This window comes from Mirounga leonina, unplaced genomic scaffold (genome assembly GCF_011800145.1).
Source record: "Mirounga leonina isolate KUSES-001 unplaced genomic scaffold, KU_Mleo_1.0 Mir_321, whole genome shotgun sequence".
Taxonomy (NCBI): Eukaryota; Metazoa; Chordata; class Mammalia; order Carnivora; family Phocidae; genus Mirounga; species Mirounga leonina.
The window spans coordinates 314032-335641 of record NW_023270680.1 but is presented as its reverse complement, the minus strand read 5'-3'; the positions used below and the strand labels follow the sequence as shown (position 1 = coordinate 335641).

Sequence of the window (21610 nt, the reverse complement as noted above, 5' to 3'; positions counted from 1 at the left end):
AAGCTGCAGCCGAGCCCTCGGCGGCGAGGCTGGAGTGAGGCTCAGACTCCAACCCTGAGGGGCCTGGCTTCGTCGCTTTGTGCCTTTGTGCCTAAGTCAGTCTGCTCTGAGTATCCAGAGACAGGTAGGGGGGAGAATGGCCTCAAGAATGAGCTGCTGGGATGATGGGAACAGAGATGAGAACTTCTGCTACTTCAGCCAAGGGAGATCCTGGGTATGTTCGTACCAATTCCCTTTGAAGTCCCTCAGGGTCTTCAGTGTAGAATACTTGAGGTGCTAAGTAAGGTTTCAGAACTGGAAGAATCGAAGCAGGCTATTCAGCTTGCCTGTCCCCCCACCCCTCGAAAAGCCAATTTCAAAAACTTCAAGAATGCTTAAAAAGCCCACTATATATATATATATTTCTACAAAGGCCTAAAATTAGCAGTGCTTTATTTTGGATTAAGAATTCCCTCTTGATCCTCTTAAACCTTAGCACGGAAGAGGTAGCCGGATGTTGGGAAGCGGGTGAGGAGGTGAGATTAGGGAGGTGTTGGCTGCTCAGGCTTGCTTTCACCCACCCACAGGTGATGCTTGTCTTCACTACTCTCCCCCACCTCCTCCTGATTGGGAAAACCCTCTTTCCCCCAGCCCGTAGCTCTCCTGTTGCTCCAGGTTTCTTTAATCACAGCACTTAAGAACCTGAAATATCATTCACACGTAGGTGCAAAGTGAGAACTACTCCGTTGAACAGCTGTCTCTTCCCTTTGCAGCTTCCACGGGGAGCCCACATCACCCGCTTTTATGGAGAGCATCCAGTGTTTCTCTGCTCTGGCTCCTCCAGTCCGCCCAAACGCCCTCCCTGGCAGGCCCTCCCAGCCTGTGGTTTCCTGCTGCCTGCATCTGGTCTAGGCTCAGGTTCTGCTCCACTTCGGCTTTCCGTCCAAGCCTCGCTGTACTCAGCATGCATCGATTCCACTCTGCTTTCTCCACGGATTGTCCTTCTGTCATTCTCCCCAGTTAAACTAACCCCCCAACAAGACCAGCGTCAAATTCCCATTCCTTCCATGAAGCTATCTCTGGCTACTGTAGCCCTCACTAGTTTTTCTTTTTTTTTAAGATTTTATTTTACTTATTTGAGTGAGAGAACAAACGATGGGGAGGGGCAGAGGGAGAGAGAGAGAGAGAGAGAGAAGCAGACTCCCTGCTGAGCAGGGAACCCAACGCGGAGCTCGATCCCAGGACCCTGAGATCATGACCGGAGCTGAAGGCTGACGCTTAACTGATTGAGCCACCCAGGCGTCCCAGCCCTCACTAGTTTTTCTTTTCTGAACTCTCTGTCCCTATACCCCCTCTTCAGTCCTTCTACTCTTTGCTGTGAGCCAGTCTGGCTTCTTCCACTGTATTGTAGGGCGCTGTGGGTGGGGGGTGGGGTGCCTTGTGTTCCTCCTGATACTCCCCTGCATTTCAAGTCATGCTGAGCACAATGGGTGTCGAGTGATCTCATGGCCTGGTTTGGTGGTGTGTGAGCTCTCACAAGTGTGTAGTACGCTGGGAGATGGTGGGGGAGGGCTTCTCATTCAGAGACAGGAAATCACTTGGGGGAGAGGTGGGAGCCATTTGCCTCTTCCAAGATTAACGGAGAGCATGTTCTGGATAGGGATGGGCCAAGCTCCTCCCCCCTCCCGCCCTCTCCATCCCAGGTGCTGGCCCCCAGGCCCACCTGGTGGGCAGCTGACTCCATAAAATACCCCAAGGAGCAGGAGGTGGCCGTCAGGAGGAGCAGGAGAATGAGCGCTGAGCATGGACAACAGCAGCAGTCTCGGGGCCGAAGGGGCCGTAGTTCTGGTGATAAGAAGTCCAGAAGGCGTAGCCGGCGCAAGGAAACCTACTCAATGTATATCTACAAGGTGCTAAAGCAGGTGAGAGTGGGGAGCTAACGTGTGTGCACGCGCGCGTGTGTGGGTGTGTGTGGAGTGTACTGGCCAAAGAGCCTTGAGAGAGCACTGGACAGAGAGTCCCGCTCTGTTTACTCCCGGCACTGCGGTGAGTGGCCTCAGGCACGCCGTGCCCCTCTCCACTCGAGCTCAGAGGCCCCTACAACCTCTCGGTATCTGTTGTGCACCTATGATAGGCAGGAGACCTTTAAAGGCAGGAGACCTTTAAAGCACGCCACCACCGTCCAGAAGCTTCCAGGGCTTTGGACAGACAAGATGAGTATGTGGAACATTAGGTGGGACATAATTAAAAGACAGGGAAGACTGTAAGAAAGTGTGGGGCTGAAGGGTGATCGAATGCCAAACACGTTACGGTACAAGCAAGAGCTCCTGTTAGTGCTGGCCGGAGCACGGGGTGATGTGTGTGAGCTTAAGTCTTGGGGAAGGCCTTCCAGCCACACAGCACCCAGTCCCTGTCTACTGCACAGAGGAGGAACCTAAGGTCCATAAAGGCTCAGTGCATTGACTGAGTCACATGACCTGACAGCCGCAGAGGTACCCCCCCCCCACTCTGAGCAGGCCCCTCACCTACTTCCTGATTGTCCCACCTCTTAACCCACAGGGGCTGTGCATGCTCTCTGTGCATGCCGCCTAGCAGAGCACCTACGAGAAGCACCTACTCCTGGCACTTGCACACTGACAAATATTTGGGGGCATCAGTGGGCACCTGACAACAGTGTGTCAAGGATACAAGGCACCCTGGCCTCCAAGCCTCTGCCCCTTCAGCAGAACCAGGGCCAGGAGCCGGCAGAACAGCTATCTTTGCCTTCCCTGAGTCTCTACAACCTGCCTGGGTCTTATTACCCCTTTGTGAGAGTAGATGTAGACATGAAGCCTCTCTCCAGTCTGAGTCCCATTAGCAGTTTCAGGGACCTGACAAGCTGGGTCTCTGGGAATGCTTTTGTGGGGTCAGGTTGGGGGCGGAACCAGCACGGTCGTAGACAGGCCGAAGGGCGCAGCAGAGGGCTGACTCCAGTGGCCTGAAGAGCATGGGGGTGGGAGGGAACACTGCTGAGCCCTGCAGCTCCGCCTAACCTTGGACTCAAAAACCGTGCGGCAAGGGTTGGCCCCGGGTTGGACTGGCGAAGGAGAGCTGCTTGCGGGGGAGGGGTCACCCACAGACGGTGAAGCTCACTGTGACCCCCTCAACCCCAAAGAGAAAAAGATGTGATGACAGCCTGAGGGGTTCAGGCTCGGATCCCCTGCTGCCGGTGGTATCCAGAGGCTGTGGGGAGAGCCCGAGTTCCCTTTCTGTCTCCACCACTGGCCTGATGTGTGTCATTGGCAGTTGCCCCTCCCACTTCACGGGGAAAATACTTCCTGTCTGCCCACTCCCACACTCGGATTGTTACCAGGCGCCCACCGCTTGCTTGTGTTACTGGAGGTCACCTAGGTCAAAAGCTTGGGTGACGGAGGAGGAAACTGAGGCCCAGAGGAAAGTGCCTCATTGGAGGTCAGGCAGTGACTCACAGGCGTTCTGACTCCTAGTCTGGTGCTGAGATCGTGTCACATGAGTGTGCTCTCCGGACAATAATTTGGTAACAATCTGCCAAGTTAAGTGTGTAAACCCTTGGACCCAGGGGCCGTCCCGCCCCCGGGAACTTCACCGCTAGGAGTCCCTTTCTAAGAGTAACGCCATGCAAATACACTAAACGAGAAAAAGCAAAATGCTGTGTAACTGATTCCATTTGTCAAAGATTGATGCTTATATGTGCTCCTACAAGGAACTTAATAGCATTATTTTTACAGTTGGGAAAACCTTTTTACTTGGAGGTAGTAGTAAAAAACCCAACCCCTGTTTCCGTGTCTTGGCCTCTGGAGAGAGGCTGGTGAGGCAGCCTTGCAGTCCTGAGCCAGGAGCCAGGGCCGGGCCGGGGCCGGGGCTGCCGTGGCAGGCAGAGCCTCCTCCTTAACAGAGTGGTCCCGCTGCTTCTCCAGGTGCACCCAGACATCGGCATCTCTTCCAAGGCCATGAGCATCATGAACTCGTTTGTGAATGATGTGTTTGAACGGCTGGCTGGCGAGGCTGCCCGGCTGGCCCAGTACTCAGGCCGAACCACACTGACATCCCGGGAAGTCCAGACGGCAGTGCGTCTGCTGCTGCCTGGGGAGCTGGCCAAGCACGCCGTATCCGAGGGCACCAAGGCCGTCACCAAGTACACCAGCTCCAAGTGACCCAGGGCCAAACATGAATAAAGAGTGAACTGCTCCCGCGCACTGTGGTGATTTGGAAAGGGGAGGTGTGACGTGGGGCAAGGGTATTGTCACTCTTTATGGCTACAGGGTAGAGTAATACTTATTCATACTTTTTAAATACTGCTTTCTGAGTGTGCCCCCTGAGCATCATGTGACAGTGCTTTGTAAACCCACAAAGTTCTAACCGAGCTTTAGCAGGACTTGGGATCTGGATTAGAATCCTCGATCGGCTGTGTGTTAAGTCTTTCAGGCCATGGTTTCATGATGCCTTTTCTGGCAAACTATCATTTTTGTCCTGTGTTGGCCATGGGAGCCCCATAGATCTTATTCTTCAAGACACAAAATGGAAGGGTTCTCAATAACCTGCTGGGATCTATAGGATGTGCTTCCTTTCCCCTAATGTTTCCTTCCCCCTAATTTCAGAACAAATTGGTAGGGATATTTGAGACTCCTCTTTTTCTCCAAACTTTATGTTGAAAAATCTCAAATCCACAGAAAAATTGCAAGAAAGTTCAATGACCACTTGTATATCCTTCACCTAGATTCACCACCTAACATTCGCTCACACTTGCTTTTTCTCTCTCATTCGGCCTCTGCTCTATCTTGTGGGCGTATGACCCACAAATTCTCTCCCAAGCTGTGAGGGGGTGGGGTGAAGGGGTTGCATTCAGGGAACAAGTCCAAAATCCTTTATCTTCCCTTTGCCACTGGATAGACGCAGCTTGTCCCCTTCATGTACTGAATAGGCTCACTGTAACGGGGCCTGACATCTGGATGCCATCCTACATCCTTGACATATATTTTCTTAGAGGCCAAGCCTAACCTGGAGATGCCATGAGAGGGGAACCAATCACCCACATTTTAGTCCCACAGCTGGAAAGGAGAGGGCCCAGGAGACCTGGCCCCTGAGCCCTGGCTCTTCCCCACTCCCACTGAGTTTCATACCTTGCTCTGGTGTGACTCAGAGACCCAAGTCAGATCGTGGAATTAGCATCTGCACTTTTGACAAGATCTCAGGTAATTTGCGTGCACACGAAAGCCACAGAACTCATCTCTTGCTCCTCTTTGCTGTTCTCCCCTTTCTCTCCCTTTCCTTTGCTCTGTGCTTTGTTTATTCATACGTTCCCGACTTAACACCGAATCAAGAAGGTCCCCCTCAGCTGACCAGAGTCAGGGTGCTGTTGCTATGTTTTGTATTTTTCCCAAGAATGGTCCCCTGAGCCTGTTGCCCTGATGGCTACAGCCACAGAGGGCTCAGAACGAGCCCCAAAGGCCACTGGGTCCCCTCTTCTACTCTTTCTAATGTCATTCTTTACACAGGCATCGTTCGCATGAACCATGTGAAGTGCGATCAGACCCCAGGGAAACAGGCGTGCTTGTGCTCATCTCAAGGTGGAGTCATGACTTTGCAGCCTGAACCCCAACCTTCTGACCCCAACTCCAGTGCCCCTTCCCCTTACATCACACCTGCCTCCAGGACAGTCATCAGTAAGAGCCAAGGAGGCTGGCTCTGAGTGAAGGAGTATAGGGTTCCTCCAGCTGAGAAGTGCAGTTGGAAAAATGAATGCCTTTAGGACTAACCTTCACCCAGAGCCTCACTGCTCCCAGGGTGACTTCAAATAGCGACTCCTCTTTTATTTGATCCTCACAAGAAAAGCAGCCACGGCTGACCCCACACTCTGCCCCAGCCTTCCAAGGCTTGATACGGGAACATCCTCTGAGATAGGGGTCCTCAGTCCTGTACCTACTGCCCCCTCCCCTCACAGCCTTAGAACATTGAGACAATGGGCCAGAACTCTCAAAACTGGGCTGTTCTGGCTTTCGGGGCATGGAGTCGAGGTGGAGGCACAGCTTCTGTGGACTGCATGACCAGCTCACAAAGGGAACTGTGAGAAGTGGGCACCATGTCTGAGGGGTGAGTGAGGAGCAGGAGTGGAGCCCCCAGGGCTGGGGCAGGTGGGTGAGGAGAAGGGGTGCCGGGGAGAGGGGTTTGTGTGCTGGGCCAGCCCTGGTTAGGCCCCAGACATTCACACAGCACCCCCTGGCTGTGCCGGTCTGTGGTCAGCTTTCCCTCTTCAGACTTTCCTTGAACTACTTATTCCAGAATCAGGGGAAGGGACCCTTCTCTACACTCACCCCTCACCCCCACTTCCCACTCGCCCTTCTAGACGACTGCAGCATCCCTGGGCTGCACCCTCTCCCTGGAGGGACCGACTGCGGACTCCAAGAGACCTTTTCCTTACAGGGAGCCCCTGAGGGCCATGCCTATCCTTCACCTTCCTTGCTAATCCATCAGTGGCCTCCTCCCTCCCAGGGATCCCAATCTCCCACGTGCTGGAGGCCTGGACGTGTGTTCTCTTCACTACCACCTCACTCCCCCTCAGGACCCCTCCGGGCCATGAGTAACCTTAACTGCACACCTCTGGAACCCGGAGTTCACACTCCCCAAAAGGCTCAGCAGAGCCGGTCTTCCCCCCCCCTTCCCCCCCCCCACTCCTCCGAGGCGCAGATCCGAGGCCTGCTGCCCCCCTCCTCTCCAGAGCTTACCAGCGCCTCTGGGACTCCTCCCACGTGACCCTGCAAGAGCTGCTGGACCAGGAGCAGGCCCTGCTCGAACCCGTGCCCCCCAGGGAGCGGCAGTCGTTCCAATACAGGCTCTCGTCGATCTACCTGCACTACCTGGGGCTGATGCGCCGGTTCGACACCCTCTACGACCAGATGGTGCAGCCGCAGAAGCGGCGGCTGCTGCGGCGGCTGCTGGACAGCGTGGCGGGCCGCGTGCTGGAGCTCAAGGACGACCTGGTGCGCGCCGACCTGAGCGAGTACCACTGCCTGGACCGCGTGCTGCAGGACCTCAAGCTCACCCCGGTGCGCGGGCCGCGCTGCGGAGCCACGCCCACTCCAGCGGAGGGGCGGGGTGGCCGGTAGCCTTGACCTCCCGCGGACGCGGAGCCACGCCTCCACCACCTGGAGCGGGAGGGGGCGGAGAGGCCTGACCTCCCAAGGACAACCCTGGTGTTGGGACCTCTGCAAGGGAAGGGGAACGGGGCAGATCAGGGGATGGGGTTTGATCGGGAGAAGAGTTTCAGGAAGAGGGGGTGCATGCGAGTAGTTGGGGGATGGCGAGAGCGTCAGGCTGGAGGCTTCGCGGGGCTGGGAACACCCACCAACCTCAGGGGCTTGGTGAAGACAGTCCCCCAGAGGCCCGCTTCTCAAAGTGCGGTTCTTGGACCAAAAACATCAGCATCACCTAGGACTTTGTTAGAAATGCAGAATCTCGGACCACAGCTCAATCCCACTAACCTGCTTCTGCATTTTAACAAGCCTCTAGGGTGGTGTGAATGAATGCTCCAGTCTCCAGGCTGCCCCAAGGGCATGGGCCACTGCTCCCCATCTGAAGCAGTCTCAAAGTTCCCAGACCCACTGCATCAAACTCAGCTGTGGACTTGAAAAAACAAACTAACAAAAACAGATTCTCCAGGCCCTGCCACTCTGATGTGGTAGTCTGGGAGGGCCTAGGAGCCTGCATTTTAAGAGCTTCCCAGTTGATTCTGATGCACAGTCAGGATTGGAACCACTGCCCATTACATATCATGATCCTCCAGAATTCAACTCCGGTTACATGGTGGGGCAGGGAGATAGAGGGATGAGCTTAAGGGCATCTGCCCCTAACCCATAAATCTCCCACCCCAGAGCTCTAGGATGAAGGAAACCATCACCAGGATCTGTGTAAGCAGCTAAAATGGTAGCATCAGCCAGATGGCCTGGATTTTGAGTCCTGACCCTCCTTACCCCATATTGCCCCAAAGGCAGACCTGGAGGTTCCAATCCCCAAATACTTTCTGCTGGAGCAGTCCACCATTCTGAAGGAGCGAGGGCTGATGCTGGCAGAGATCCTGTCCAGAATGGAGCCAGTGACCTCTGAGGGGGTAAGGCAGGGACACACCCTCCCAGATTCCTCTCATACACCCCTCCCAGAACAGAGATGCCATCTTCCAGGACAGAGAGGATTTGCCCTGCCCTATTCCCACCTCAGAGTGCTCTTTGGGGAATCCCTGGCCTGCTTCAACGATGCTCTTGTGCTCCTTGAAACCTTCTGACACCGAGATAGAGGACAGGACTTGGGCACTCCACTGGGAGGACCATGTCCCCAGCATGTTGTTTGGTGGATGGTCTCCCAGCTGCTAGCCTGGGTATAAGCCCTCTCGCATCTTCTCCTGCTCCTTTGCCCCTGCGGTGGCCAGGGTTTTCCAGAAATGCACCGGACCGAGGCCATAATCCTACTGCAAAGGGCTGAGCGGGCCAGGCAAGGCCGGCTCCGAGCCACCTTCATGCGAGAGATTCGGAAAGAGGAGGAGCGCGATAGGAAGATTCGAGAGGACAGTTGGCACAAGTTCAATCAGGACCAAGCGGCTATCACCATACAGAAGGTAACCCCCCAGCACCCAGGAGGAAGGTCAGGCTTGAGTCACCTCTTCCAGGAAGACTGCCTGGCTCAGCAATTGAGGACAGAGGTGCAGGTGCTTGGATTCTGTTGCCCCCATAACCAGATCCTAAACTGGGGACCTAATCAGTTAATAAGCTTGTATCTTGTGCTGTATCTCATAAAAGCCCCAGAAACAGAAGGATCATTAAAATTAGAGGAGAAAGATCCATAATAAGGTAGCAGAACATAGTAGATGATCATTCCGGAAACTCGTAAGACTGTTATAGATGAGTCACTAAAATGGATCCTGAGACTCCTGGCAGCTGAGGTAAAAGGAATGGTGATGAATCAGAGTTTGAGAACTGATGTGATCCAGATGTCCTCAAGGTCTGTGCCATCTGGGTCACCCATGGAAATAACAGAATCGCATCCCATCCGCCCCACTGCAGAAAACCCAGCCCCATCCCTAGGTGTCCCTGTGCCTTCTTACCGTCCCGATGGTCACCCCTCTCTTCTACTCTGGATGGCCACTCCGTACCTCTCAGCCCTTGCTGTCCCCCAGCATGCGAGTGTGTGTGTGAGTGTGTGTGTGTGTGTGTGTGTGTGTCTTCTCTCATCACTGAGTCCTGCTGACTCAGGCTTACTCTGTTTGGTGCTGGTTACCAGCTTAAGGAGACTGGAGTGGCCCTCGGAAAATTCCAGTGCAGAAAGGGAACCCTTTGCTTCTACAGCATCGTAGCTCCTGAGACCACTGCCCTGCCCCATCACAGGACGTCCCTTGCCACTTTTTCTTTCCAAAAGCAGGCCCAGAACTGCTGACATGGGGCTGGTCTTTCTGTCTCCAATGAACGTCTTCTCCCAGCTTCTCTCTCAAGCCCCAGTGCCTCGGGAACTGTCTGCTAGCCTGAGAGAGGAAACTGAGAACTCCTTTCCGCCAAAGCCCAGAAGCAAACCAACCAATTAACAAATAATAACTCAAGAAGATATATGCCCTCCAAATGGGATAGATTTTTAGACTTTTTAAAAAAGATTTTGTTTATTGGGGCACCTGGGTGGCTCAGATGGTTGAGCGTCTGCCTTCAGCTCAGGTCATGATCCCAGAGTCCTGGGATCGAGTCCCGCATCGGGCTCCCTGCTCCGCGGGAAGTCTGCTTCTCCCTCTGCCTCTCTCTCTCTGTCTCTCATGAATAAATAAATAAAAATCTTTAAAAAAAAAGATTTTGTTTATTTATTTGAGAGAGAGAGAAAGAGCACAAGAACAGCAGAGGGAGAGGGAGAAGCAGGCTTCCCACTGAGCAGGGAGCCTGACGTGGGGCTCGATCCCAGCACCCTGGGATCCTGACCTGAGCTGAAGGCAGACGCTTAACTGACTGAGCCACCCAGGAGCCCCTAGATTTTTAGATTTTTAATCAATGCACGGAGCATGCCTATCTGAGCCCCGTGCATCTGGCTGACTTATTAATGTCAGGCTGGCCCACGGATGAGGAGGAGGCCCTGCCCCCAGGGCTCGCTAAAGCAAGTCCTTCGAGGAGGAAGGTCAGCCCCCAAAGAGAGACCCCCACTACTCCCCCTGAAAGCCGAAGCAAGTCATTTTGTCCCTGTTGCCAGACACCGAGAATGTGGAAATACTGCCGACAGAAGAGGCTGCTCTCTGAGGTTCTGTTATGGAACAGAAGCCACCTGGCCAGGCCCTGGTGCTGCCTCCCCTGCCCAGTGCCCCGCCCCCACCCCACTGGTACCCGGCTCTCCACGGGGCTGAGAGTGGCCAGAGGCCTGGGAGAAGAGCACTGGGCAAGGAGTCAGGAACCCTGGCCCTGTCTCAGCTCGGCCCAAATGGGCTCTTAGACCCAGGAGAGGCCATGTCCTATCTCCAGCCTCAGTTTCTTTGGGTCAAAACTGTAGGAATTCACCAGGGGAGCTCCATGGTCCTTACAGTACGGATGTCTATGTGCCCAGCAAGGCAGAGGGGGGATCAAGTGTGTATTCCAAATGCTGTAGGAATTCTGAGAAGTGAGAGTGGGAGTGCTTCTGGGAGAAGGTGGTATTTGAACTTGACCTCAAAAGAGACAGCAGATTAGACGGTGGGGATGAGAAGGAGGGAATTCCTAGGGGCCCCTGAGGGGGAAAGCCTTGGAGCTGGACTGCGTGGGTGCCTACCGGCCCTGCCCTGTCCTGCACTGCTCCTGCTCAGGGTGTCGCTTGCCCACGAGCAGCCCTGGGAGATGTCCTCCCCGGCACTCCTCCCCCACGTCCCACCCCAAAGCTCCCCTACCCAGACCTTCCCTTGTGAGTGGCTGGTGCTTCTCCCTGGGGCTGATGGCACGAGCCGCACCCCTGCAGAAATGCAGTGTGGGGCATGTCTGGGCCCATGTGTCCCCCCAGGTGTGGAAGGGTTACCTGCAGAGGAGACGTACTCAGCAAGACCGGCGAACGGAGATGGAGTTCATTGGCATGGTAAGTCCCTGCCTCGCTCCAGGCAGGGGCTCGGGCTGGGCTAGTTCATGGGGTCTCCTCCCCTCTTTTTTGTCCCTCTGAGCCCCCTGTACAGCTCCTCACTGCCCACGCCTCCCTCCACTCGGGACTGTGCTTGGCATGAGTGGAGGGATTCAGGCCTGGGGACCCTGGTTAAGGGATCCTTCAGGGTTCGAGAAAGAGCGAGAAGGACCAGAAAACTACCACCAAGCCCCGTCCCTTTCTACCCCTCCCTCTCTAAAACCTTTGGAAGGATCTCCCATGTGGGGCAGGATGAGGGATTGTAGCCCAGAGCATCCTGGACCTCATGTTCATGCCGCTGGTCGGAAGGAGAGGCTGAGTGCGTGCACCCAGCAGAGGGAGGAGGCCACAAGGCTAGTGGGGAACCCCCCCTCCAGGGCTCTTGCAGCCTCTGGGAGAACCACGGGGGCCAGGGTGGGTGGGGGCATACCCTTTCACAGCAGAGTGTTTCAGGCCACAGTCTCCCCACCTGCTCTGAGGGGCCCAGACTGGCTTCTCCTCTGCAATGCAGGGAGTCTAGCTGAGTGTTACCTGGGTCCATGAGCACGAGTGTGCAGCTAGGGGAGCGTGGGTGGTAGGAGGGGCAGGCCCCCAGTGCTTGGGCGGGCAGGCTAAACGGGCCCCACTCCCTGAGTAACACCTGTCCGCTACTCTCGGCTGGATCTTACTTCCGGCTAGTCTCTGCTGACTTCGGCCATGGCGGTGGTGAGGGGTGTGATCCCTGAGAAGGAGCCCTGCAGTGGGCAGAGCCTGTGAAGGCCTCCTGATACAGGGAGTTGCGCAGAGGCTGGGCTGGGGCACCAAGGGATCAGAGACAAGGGCCCGGGTGGCTCTTCTAGGAGGCTTGGGGGCTTCAGAAGGAAGGAAGGATCAGGGGGCATGATGCGAGTGGAGGTCAGACTTGGGGGCCTGGAGAGCTGGACCCCCAGGAGGCAAGAGCAGGCAGAGGGAGGCCAGGGTCGGGCCTTGGGGGGAGGTGGGGGGGCATGGCATGGTGGTGGGTGAGGAATGAGCCTGGCCGCCCGGGCCCATCAACAGTGTGAGCTCAGCGTTTTCAGTAATTGTCTCTGCGCAGAGTGATATTTAAAATACATTTGCGAGCCAATGAGGCGGGAAAGTGGCTGCGGGAGCGGCTGCCAACACGGGCCGCTGGGGCGGGGGTGTGCGTGGGGGCTGGGGCCAGAGGCTCACAGGGGAGGGTGTGCTGGGGGGAACGGGCAGGGGGGCCAGCCCAGATGCATCTAGCAAACTCATTATCAGAGTAATTTACGCAGGCGAGTTTTGGCTCCAAACACGATTTCTCCCGACGCAGGCATGCCCGTTGTTCCATGTGGATGTGTATGCAGGGCCTTGCATGTGCGAGTGTGCTGGGGAAGAAGGGGGCAGGTGTGTGTGCCTGAGGCCAGGGGCTGCGCCCTCCCCACTCCCACTCCCACTCCTGACTCCCTGCGCCTCTTCCCCACTTCGCCAGCTCCCCTCGCCACCCAACCAGGTGGGGAATGTGGGTGTCGTGTGTCAAGCCGGCTTCGGGGAGGATATCCGGAGGATCCGCCAGACAGAGAAGGAGGAAGAGTTCCAGTTGGCGATGGTGAAGACCCATGACTCTCTCAAAGAGACAGAGGGGCCCGACATGAAGGAGAAATTGAAGGAGCAGATCCGACAGTGGTTTATTGAGTGCCAGTCAGTGTCTCCAGCCTCAGCTGACCCAACCTTCAACCCCTCTTTCCCTCCTCACCACCGTGTCCCCACATCTGTTCTGTTCTCTAGTCCAGACTGAGCCCTTTTCTCCATCCACTCCCATCCTCCTTCCCTCACTGCTCACACCCTGACTTAAACCTGGGGCCCCCAACTATCTCTGCACATGACTTCTCATTTCCCTGGATGGAAGAGAAAATGCCAAAACTAGATGAGGAAAGCATCCATGGATGCCCCCTGAGGAGTCTCTCCTTTCTAATCTGTAACTCTCTGCTCCTTCCCTCTTGTCCTCTATCCCCCTAGTCCTTTTTCTTTCTTCATCCTTCCCTCTATTTAACTATCCATCCATTCACCCACTCTTCTACCCCATCCATCCATCCACCCATCCATCCATCCATCCACCCACCCAACCACCCATCCACCCTTCCATCTGTCCATCCACCCATTTGTTCATCTCTCTGACCATTTTGTGTTTACTTAGTGCCCTTACTGGCCGATTCCCTGATTATCCAGATGAGTCTGTAGGTGGATCCTACCTGATCTTTGCAGACAAGACTCCAGAACAGGTACCCTATAGGTGGAGACAGGAGACTTTCTGTGGTAGGTGGGGTCTGAGGTTACAGACAGTCCTGAGTGTAAACTGAGGGTGGCAGTAGGGTTGGGGGGAAAGGTCAGTCTCAGCAGAGGCAGATGTGTTGGAGGAAATATATGTAGCTAGCAAGACTGCATGGGGGGTAGGGAGTGCTTGTGTCTGGAGAAGACATCTTTGGCCAGGGAGAGACAGCATGTCTGGTGAGTCTCTTTGTGACGTCAAATCCCCATGGGCCAAGAAAGAGCAGCAGCTCTGATCGGATCACCTCTTTCTTCTTGGACCCCAGTGAGGTCTCTGGACTCTTGACTATCTGGACCCTATGAGTGACCCCAGTCCACCCCCGTCTCAGGCCTGGGTTCTTTTGCTCCTATAGAATCCCATTGGTCTTCTCTGAAATGTCTTCCATCATTGGTCACAGGTAAAAATGGAACTGGAGGCACAGATCCAGGAGAGCAAAAAAAAGGACCAAGAGAAAAACAAGGAAAAAGAAAAGGAGAAAAAAGAGAGGAAGCAGAAGAAAGGGAAGAAAGAGAAGACCAGGAAGGGGGTAAACACCCACGTGGTGTGGGCCAAGTGGGCAGGGGGAACAGAGTCTGAGGAGATTCCTGGTGGGAGGCTGGTCTGAGGAGAGTAAGGGTCAGAGACCATGAGGGGGTCGAGATCAAAGGATGTTTCTATTCTAGGAAGCAGACACAATGCTGAAAGTGTGGCCATCCAAATTTATACCTGTGATTAATGCCGGACATGAGGAGTACATAAGTAAGGCGGGAGGGGGCTGGGGAAGACTGTCCAGGCCTTGTGAGGGCCTTAGGGTGACCCTGGGTCCTGGGGAAAGTGGACACATGCTCTGTGGATAGTGAGGTGGCAGTGTGGGTGTGTGGATGTGTAGGCCAAGGGGAGAATGCCAAAGGGGACAGAAGTGTGGAGTGTGATTCCCTGGGTGGGGGGAGTTATGCCTTTGATCCGAATCCGGCGGATTCGGCCTTGGGGTCAGGCCTTTGTGGTCTGGGTAGAAGCAGGGCCAGACAGCCCTGTGAGGATGGAGGTACCAGCGTGGGTCAGGTTCCTGGTCCATGTATGCGTGTGTGTGAGACAGACAGACAGGTGCAAAGAGACAGAGCAAGAGAGAGGTGGACCAGGCTGGGTCAGGTTCCCGGCCGAGTGTGTGTGAGTATGTGGGTGCCCTGGGACTCTGAACTTCATTCCTCTGTCCGTCTCTCCATGGTTAGACCTGTGGAGGAACCAGTATGAGAGTATATACCCGAAACAGAGTTTTGACCCCGAGACGCTCCGGATGGAGAAGAGGAAGGAAGTAGAGCAGGAGATCCGGATACAGGTGAGTGAGCTGGCTCAGGGCCTCCTGGCGGCCCTCCCCCGCCCCCTCCCTGGACCTCCCCTGCTTCGGGCTCTTCCCCTCAAGCCCCTGGACTGCCTCTCTTCTGTAGCAGCCTCTCTGTGCTGCCTTTTCTGTGTCATTCTAGCTCCACCTTGGTCCATCTCGGTCCCCATCATCCTCTGCGTCTCTCTGGTCCCTCTCTCCCTGGGGTGTGGAGGGGCTCTGAGCCAGGGTCATGCCCACCATCATGCCCATCAACCCTTCAAGAGCTGCTGCCGTGTGGCTGCAGGGTGTACCTTGGGAGCCTTAGATCATGTGACCTTTCCAACACCCCTGAGGTGGGCGCCATGATTTTCCTGATGTCAGGAAAATGATTAACCTGCTCATGTCACACAGGTTTTAAAGGGTGGGTCTGGGGCTTGAACTGAAAGCCAACTGACTCCATCCTGGAGCTTCTCCCCGCATTGATGCCAGGCGAGGGCTAGGCTCCTGCATGAGCAGGATATGGATTAGCATTGGGTGTGGACTGGTACAGGGACAGGGACAGGGGAAGAAGGGCAAAGCCTGCAGGTCCCAGAAGGGTGTGTAGGAAGGTTGTTGGCGGGCACCCCTGCTGCCTTCCCTGGGCTTGTCTCACTCTTCTCTGAGGCTGCTCTCCTCCTGTCCACCCCGTCCCAGTCCTCACCCCTCCCTCCTGTCCTCTCCAGCCGTGGCTGCCCCACCGAACTCCCTGCTGTCCCCCCAGGTGGATGAGCTGATGCGTCAAGAGCTGAAGACCCTGCGCCTGGCCGTGGACAGGGAGGAGGGGAGACCCTTGAAGTATCCGAAGGCAAGATGAGGGGTGAACGCTGGGACGCAGACGTGCCCACGGTGCGGGGGCGGGGGCGGGCAAGGACCAGAGGACAACTGCCTGTGTGCTTGTTTCCAACCAGAAAAAGACTGGGAAGAAAGCTGGGAAGAAGAAGAAGGAAAAAGATCTGACCCCAAACAGGTAGCAGACCCTTTACCTTATCGTGGGTGGTGAGCAAACCCTGGCCCAGGACCGATCTGACTTCTGGTCCTGGTTCTGTTGCTGTGTGGCCTGGAGAAAGTCACTTAACCTCTCTGACTCCCTGTCCTCGTTAACCAAGTACCCACCCTGCCAAACGCACAAGATAGCTGTGAGGATCAAATAGAAGCCTGAGAAAATGCTTTGGAAATGATGGTGCAGGGGAAGATGTGAGCGGAGGATTGTCCTCAGTGCTCCCTCCTTCCTGTTCCCCCCTCCAGCCTTTTGCCTTAATCAGCTCTGTCCCTACCAAAGCCATCTCCCCCTGGATGCCACTCTGGGGCCTTGAGGAACTTGCCAGTGGTCCCTGCCTAGTCACTTCTTTGGTGAAGTGAGTCTCGAGCACGATGATGTCAGCTGCTTCCAGGAGTGTGTACACGAAATGTGATTTCTAGAAAGAGGGGGATATGTCGCCCAAATGACTGGGTTTCTGATGGTGAAACTTGGGGCCATGTGCAGACTGACGGAGGGAGGGTCAGAGGGCGCTGCTGCTTCTCACGCCCGACTCAACCCACAGAGCACCCACTGCCGGGCCAGTGGGTTGGTGCTGTGCCTTCTGGTGCTGGCTGTCACTATGGGTATTTCTGCACTCAAGCCTGTAGCATCACGCCACTCATCTCTGCCTCCGCTTCCCTTCGTCCTTGGCGCCCCCTCCGTGCTGTCCTCTGCAGGTCCGTGGACTCTCTGTTTGAAGAGCTCGTGGTCTTTGGCTTTCTAAGGAAGAGCGAGACAGTGGCCTTGAAAGATTACATCGGTGAGACCCCCTCCCCAGCGCCTGCTCCCTCTGCAGTGAGCCCTCTCCCCAAGTGGCTCTCTCTTGGCCCTGCCCCAGTGGGTGCCACTCACCTGTCCCCCCAGGTGACTACCTCTATCTTGGATCCATTCTGAACCTGGCAAACAAGTTGCCTATGCCTTCCCTGTTTGACATACGACAGAATGTGGCCTTGTATGGGGTCCTTCGGCTTGGTGAGATGCCCTGGGGAGCGGGGAGAGCCACTCTGGCCGGTGGCTCTTAGGGGAGCCGGGGTGCGTGTCAGGGTGGCTGAGGTGGACATGTCCCCTGTGCCATGGATCTATGCTGGACTCCTCCTGCCTTCCCCAGGCCCTGCTGGAGGTCACACCCAGATTGGGCCACCCCAGAAGTCATGTGAACTCTTGACCTACCGAGGAGTCCACTTTTCCGGCCCCTCACCCAACCCCAAGTGATATCCCGTAGTCTGTCCCCATCCTGGAAGACCAGGATCTTTCTGAAGTGGTTGGTCATAGGTCCTTTAATTCTACCCCTTCATGGTCCAGAAGTGGAAAGAGATGGTACAGAAAAGCAAAGGGGCATTGGAAGGGGATAGAAGGCTCCCTCCTGCATCTAGCTCTTTATACTCGTACCTGGGGAGCCGATGGAAGTCCTCTGGGCGGCCTCTCTCAGCGTGCCTGCCTAGGGGATAGCTCGCACACCGGGGGACGGCAGCGCGCTGGGGTCCGAACTTCATCCCACCCAGCCCTGGGCCTCTGGCCTCACCTTACGCAGTGGCTTCCAGCCCGGTCCCTTACCGGCCTACTGCCTGCCTCTGGCCCCTGTTTCCTCTCTCAGGCTCCCCAGATATACACTCCATGGCTCCCCTCATCCGCTCCATCCTCCTGGTGGGCCCCTCTGGCATGGGGAAGAAGATGCTGGTCAAGGCCGTGTGCACAGAAACTGGTGCCAACCTGTTTGACCTGTCACCTGGCAACCTGCAGGGCAAATATCCTGGCAAGATGGGGGTGCAGATGATAGTTCATATCGTCTTTAAGGTCTGAGTCCCCCGACTTTGGCATTTCTAGTGCTCAGGCGGTGCCCACAGAGCAGGGTGGGCTTTATGCTTAGGAGGTCACCCATCTGCCTATTTGGTGTGATTTCAGGAGCTGGTGAGGTCTCCCTACCAACCCCTGCTAGGAGCTTGTGGATTCCTGAAGCCCTGGGGGTGGGGGAGGTTGGGGGGAAGTGGGGAGCAGAGCAGTTTCTTTCACGGTAGAGCTGAGGCTTAATATGCAGCCTCCCCAGGCAGGGAGGGCAGAGATTCTGTTCCCACGGAGGTGTGGTGGAGGGCCAGCAGGCTGAGAGGTGGGACGGGCCGCACGTGGGAAATGGGGGCCGAGCTCCAAGGCCAGCCCTTGGACCAGACGGGGAGGTGACCCTTGCCCAGGGACATCTGACGCCAGGTTTTTATTCTCTGACCTGTCCAGGTGGCTCGACTCTTACAGCCCTCTGTGATCTGGATTGGGAATGCCGAGAAGAATTTCTATAAGAGGGTCCCAAAAGAAGAGAAGGAGGTGTGGGGACCTGGGTAGCAGCATGAGCCATGGGCAAGGCTGGCTTGGGCTTGTTTAAGTCAACTCCAAACCTCGTCTGCCGTGGGGCCTTGGACAAGTTCCCTGTCCTCCTGATGCCTTTTCCTTATCCTGGAAGCAGGACTGGCCTCCTGCCTGTGTCGCCCCCAGTGTCCACGCGAGGCTGAGTGTGGGCATGTGCTTCGAGAGAACTCAGAAGCCCACAGAAGTCACACGTCTCTCCCCCCATCTCCCCAGAGCAGATGGACCCAAAGCGAATAAAGAAGGATCTCACCAAAGCCCTGCGACTGCTGGGCCCAGGAGACCGTGTGATGCTGATAGGGACAACTGACCAGCCGCATCTGGCCGAGATGAAGGGGCTGTGCCGGACCTACGAACGGATCCTCTACATGCCGCGGCCTGATTACGCTTGTCGCTACGGTGAGGCCCTGTGACGTGAGGGCAGGCCGGACAGGGGATCCAGGGACCACCCCTGCCAGAGCCTCCTCACCCTTCTCCCCCTCCCCACTCTGCTCTGAGACCATGCCTCCATGGCAGGAAAGGGCAGCTAGACAAGCAGCCCGGTGGCCTCGGTCCTGGCCTGGCTCCGTGGACACGGGCAGGCCACATAAGTCCTCCGAGTGTCACTTCCTCGTGTTCAGTGGACAGGATGATGCTCATCTTCCTGGGAGGGGAGGCACTGATGTGCACAGAGCCGCTCTCCTGAAGCACAGACCTCATTCCAGATAGAGGTGGTTGCTTCTCCCTCACTGCTTGCTTCTCCCTGCCCTGTGTCCTTCCCCAACACCTGCAGTGCTCTGGAGGCAGATGATAGAGGCCCAGGGGGTCCAGGTGACCCAGAACCTAGACATCAGTGCCCTGGCCAAGGTGTCTGATGGCTACACACCCGGTCACATTCTCCAAGCCATCCACTCAGTGCTGACCGAGCGGCGGGTCCTGCAGCTGTCCAAGCGGCCCCTGGTGGCCTCAGAGTTCCTGGGGCATCTGGCCAAGCTGGAGCCCGTGTACCGGGAGGAGGAGGAGTCCCTGAAGGTGAGGCTTCGGGGTGGGCATAGCGGGGAGGCCAGGAGCCAGCACTAACCAGGGAGTCAGCCCTCTGAAGCCCCCCTTAGACCCCTCCCTCTGCTCCCCCATGGAGTTGAGCTGGGAAGGGGACAGGAAATCACAGGGAAGGACATGTGGGCAGGACCAGCTTACCTGGTGTCCTCAAGGGCCGGAGCCCGAAAGTGCCACCTGGGTATTAAGAGCCCGTGGTTGGTCCTGACACCAGTGGACACCCACTTCCCCCACCTCAGTCGCTGCCCACCAGTGCCCCATGTGTGGCAGGATGGCCATGGAGAGAGGGCTTGCCCCCGACAATGGCTGACCCCGTGGCCTGGAGTATTTGGTGCAGAGCAAGGGAAACCGAGACTCTAGCAGGACGCCTGAGCCGGGGAAGAGAGGATGAGCCGGGGAAGAGAGGAGAACCGGCTGCTGCCGCGGAGGGCACATCGGTGGGAAGGGGAGGGCAAGGTCGGGAGGCAGAAGCCGGGGTGGAGCCAATGCACTCCCGCCTCCCCCGCTCTTCCCACCAGGACTGGTACTTCAAGACTCCACTGGGCAAGAGGAGGCTAAAACTCATCAAGGACCAGGACGCTGAGGAAGCCAAGCTGGCGAAGGAGAAGAAGAAAAGGAAGTGATGGTTGAGGCCAGGGTGCCCGAGGTTGGCAGGGGGACTGGGCGGCTCCCAGCCATGGAGGGCCTGTGGCAGAGGCATAAACGGCCACGCAGCTCGGGGAGCAGCTCTCTCTGTCCATCTCCGCGCTTCCCGCCCCTGCTCCGCGCCCCCTGCCTGTGCCCAGCCTCCCCCTCTCGCCCCACCCCTGCTGGCCCTCCGTCCTCACCCACTCACAGCCTTCACCCTCAGGCCCCAGAGCCCTGTCCACCCATGTCTTCATCTCCTGTTGGTTCCTGTCCTGGCTCCCCAGCTCTCTTCCTCCTTGGGGTTTTTAAGAGAGAAAAAAAATAGAAGAAAGAAAGAAGGAAAAAGAGAAAGGAAAAGGAAGGTCTACAGTAAGTCTGGAAAAAGAAAAAAAACAAGTTTGGAAGTCAGCAGCCCCCGGTGTTAGCCCCACCTCGGTGGGAACTCCCTGTGTGATCTTGCACAGACCTTTCCTGTCTCCGGGCCTCAGTTTCCTTACCTGTAAAACAAGGAGAGGTTGGACAAGCCTCCAAGGTCCCTGGTACTCCAGGGTTTGATTATCCTTACAAAAGGGTGTCAGTGGGGTGAGGACTCTTAGGCAGCGGCGGGGTGGGGTAGAGGAAGGTTCTAGGGAGAAAGGGTGTAGTAGGTGGCCAGAACAAGGGCTCCTGGTAGAGAGCCAGTGCCTTCTCTGAGTGGTCTCCACGCCTTTCTGAAACATGCCTGCCCCCCCTCCCCGCCCCACCGGCCCAAGCTCTGCTCTCCTTCCTTTGACCCAGAGCCTGTCCCTCAGGGAGTGGATGGAACACAGCCTCCTGCCCCCAGGTGGAAGTTCATCTGTGGGTCCCCTTTGCTGGGGAAGGAAGAGTTGGGGTGCTGGAGAAGGAGAGCTCAGGGAGCAAGGGACAGTCGTGCCACCGAGGGCTGGGAGCCCCAGAGCTCTCTCAGAAGAAGCAGTGTAAAGAGTGTGTGAATAAAAGTTAAGGTGTGTTCTGCAGGTCATAGAGGCCAATGGGAGCCAGATGAAAGGAGACCACTAGGGCTGGAGCGGGCCCAGGGCCCGTGGTGGGCCGCCCAGGGGCTGGGATTTAAGTTCTCTTCCTCCCTGTTTTCCTGTTTATCTCCCCCAATGAAAGTAGTCTCGTTATCCTAATGTGCCTGAATGGGTAGAACCACTTTCTCCTTCTCACTCCCTGACTGAGACCCCTCTAATGTTGGCAGGTAGGGGTGGGAGATGGGGGGTCAGCACCCAGGGTGGGCACTGGGAGTTTCTATTGCTGCCTGTGGGCCGAGCCCTCTCTCCCCAAGGCAGAAGTCTGTCTTCCAGAGAACACCTGGAAGGAAAGTCTCATGGAGTGGGGCCTTTTCTGCCATTCGTCACAACTGTGGAGCCTTTCCTTGGGTTTGGGAGGGGGAAGGTGCAGGGCTAATTTGGGAGGGCAGGAAAAATTGCCCGGCACCCACATGCCCTCCCTCTGGGATCAGAGCCCAGGCCGCTGGAGGCTGGCTTGGTGAAGCACAGGATAGATGACGAAGAGTATGAAATGGCAGCTTGAGAGCCCCCACTCCCCACCCCCACCCCCATTCTAGTCCCGGATCTGACACAAGTTGTCACACCTTGGGCAAATCGCTTTCCACACCCAGGCTCCATGTTCCTTTACCTGTGAAACTGCAGGTTGGCTACCACGATCTGGGCGATCCCTTTCAAGCCTGAGGGCCGTCAACTCCAGGGTGAACTCAGGGTTGGAGGGCTTGAGCCTCACTCTGTTCTCCAGCTCCTCCCTAATGCCCATTCCAGCCTGAGGCCGCCTTCCCTGGGACGGGCAGCTAGGACAGCTGGGG

General features: G+C 56.4%; 2 protein-coding genes and 1 long non-coding RNA gene across 3 annotated transcripts; 2 read left to right on the top strand and 1 right to left on the bottom strand.

Moving 5' to 3' along the window:
- The first annotated feature begins 136 nt into the window (after positions 1-136).
- On the top strand, positions 137-4185 carry LOC118026791 (histone H2B). The gene is made up of 3 exons (XM_035029794.1): positions 137-214; positions 1527-1901; positions 3915-4185. Exons 1-3 carry the CDS (start codon positions 137-139, stop codon positions 4149-4151), a joined length of 690 nt encoding a protein of 229 aa, XP_034885685.1. The 3' UTR covers positions 4152-4185.
- Positions 4186-6076: 1891 nt separating this feature from the next.
- Positions 6077-19841, top strand: IQCA1L (IQ motif containing with AAA domain 1 like). Its single transcript, XM_035029821.1, has 19 exons — positions 6077-6087; positions 6713-7040; positions 7982-8101; positions 8417-8602; positions 10981-11052; positions 12563-12771; positions 13268-13352; positions 13797-13925; positions 14062-14137; positions 14608-14714; positions 15460-15543; positions 15647-15705; positions 16434-16516; positions 16621-16728; positions 17351-17550; positions 17983-18069; positions 18330-18507; positions 18881-19119; positions 19662-19841. The coding sequence occupies exons 1-19, from the start codon at positions 6077-6079 to the stop codon at positions 19764-19766; spliced, it is 2466 nt and encodes an 821-aa protein (XP_034885712.1). The 3' UTR covers positions 19767-19841.
- On the bottom strand, positions 13168-21595 carry LOC118026810. Its single transcript, XR_004683682.1, has 3 exons — positions 21430-21595; positions 20013-20065; positions 13168-16476 (listed from the first exon to the last, which is right to left on the bottom strand). It is a non-coding gene; the product is annotated as an uncharacterized LOC118026810 (long non-coding RNA).
- Positions 21596-21610: the final 15 nt, after the last annotated feature.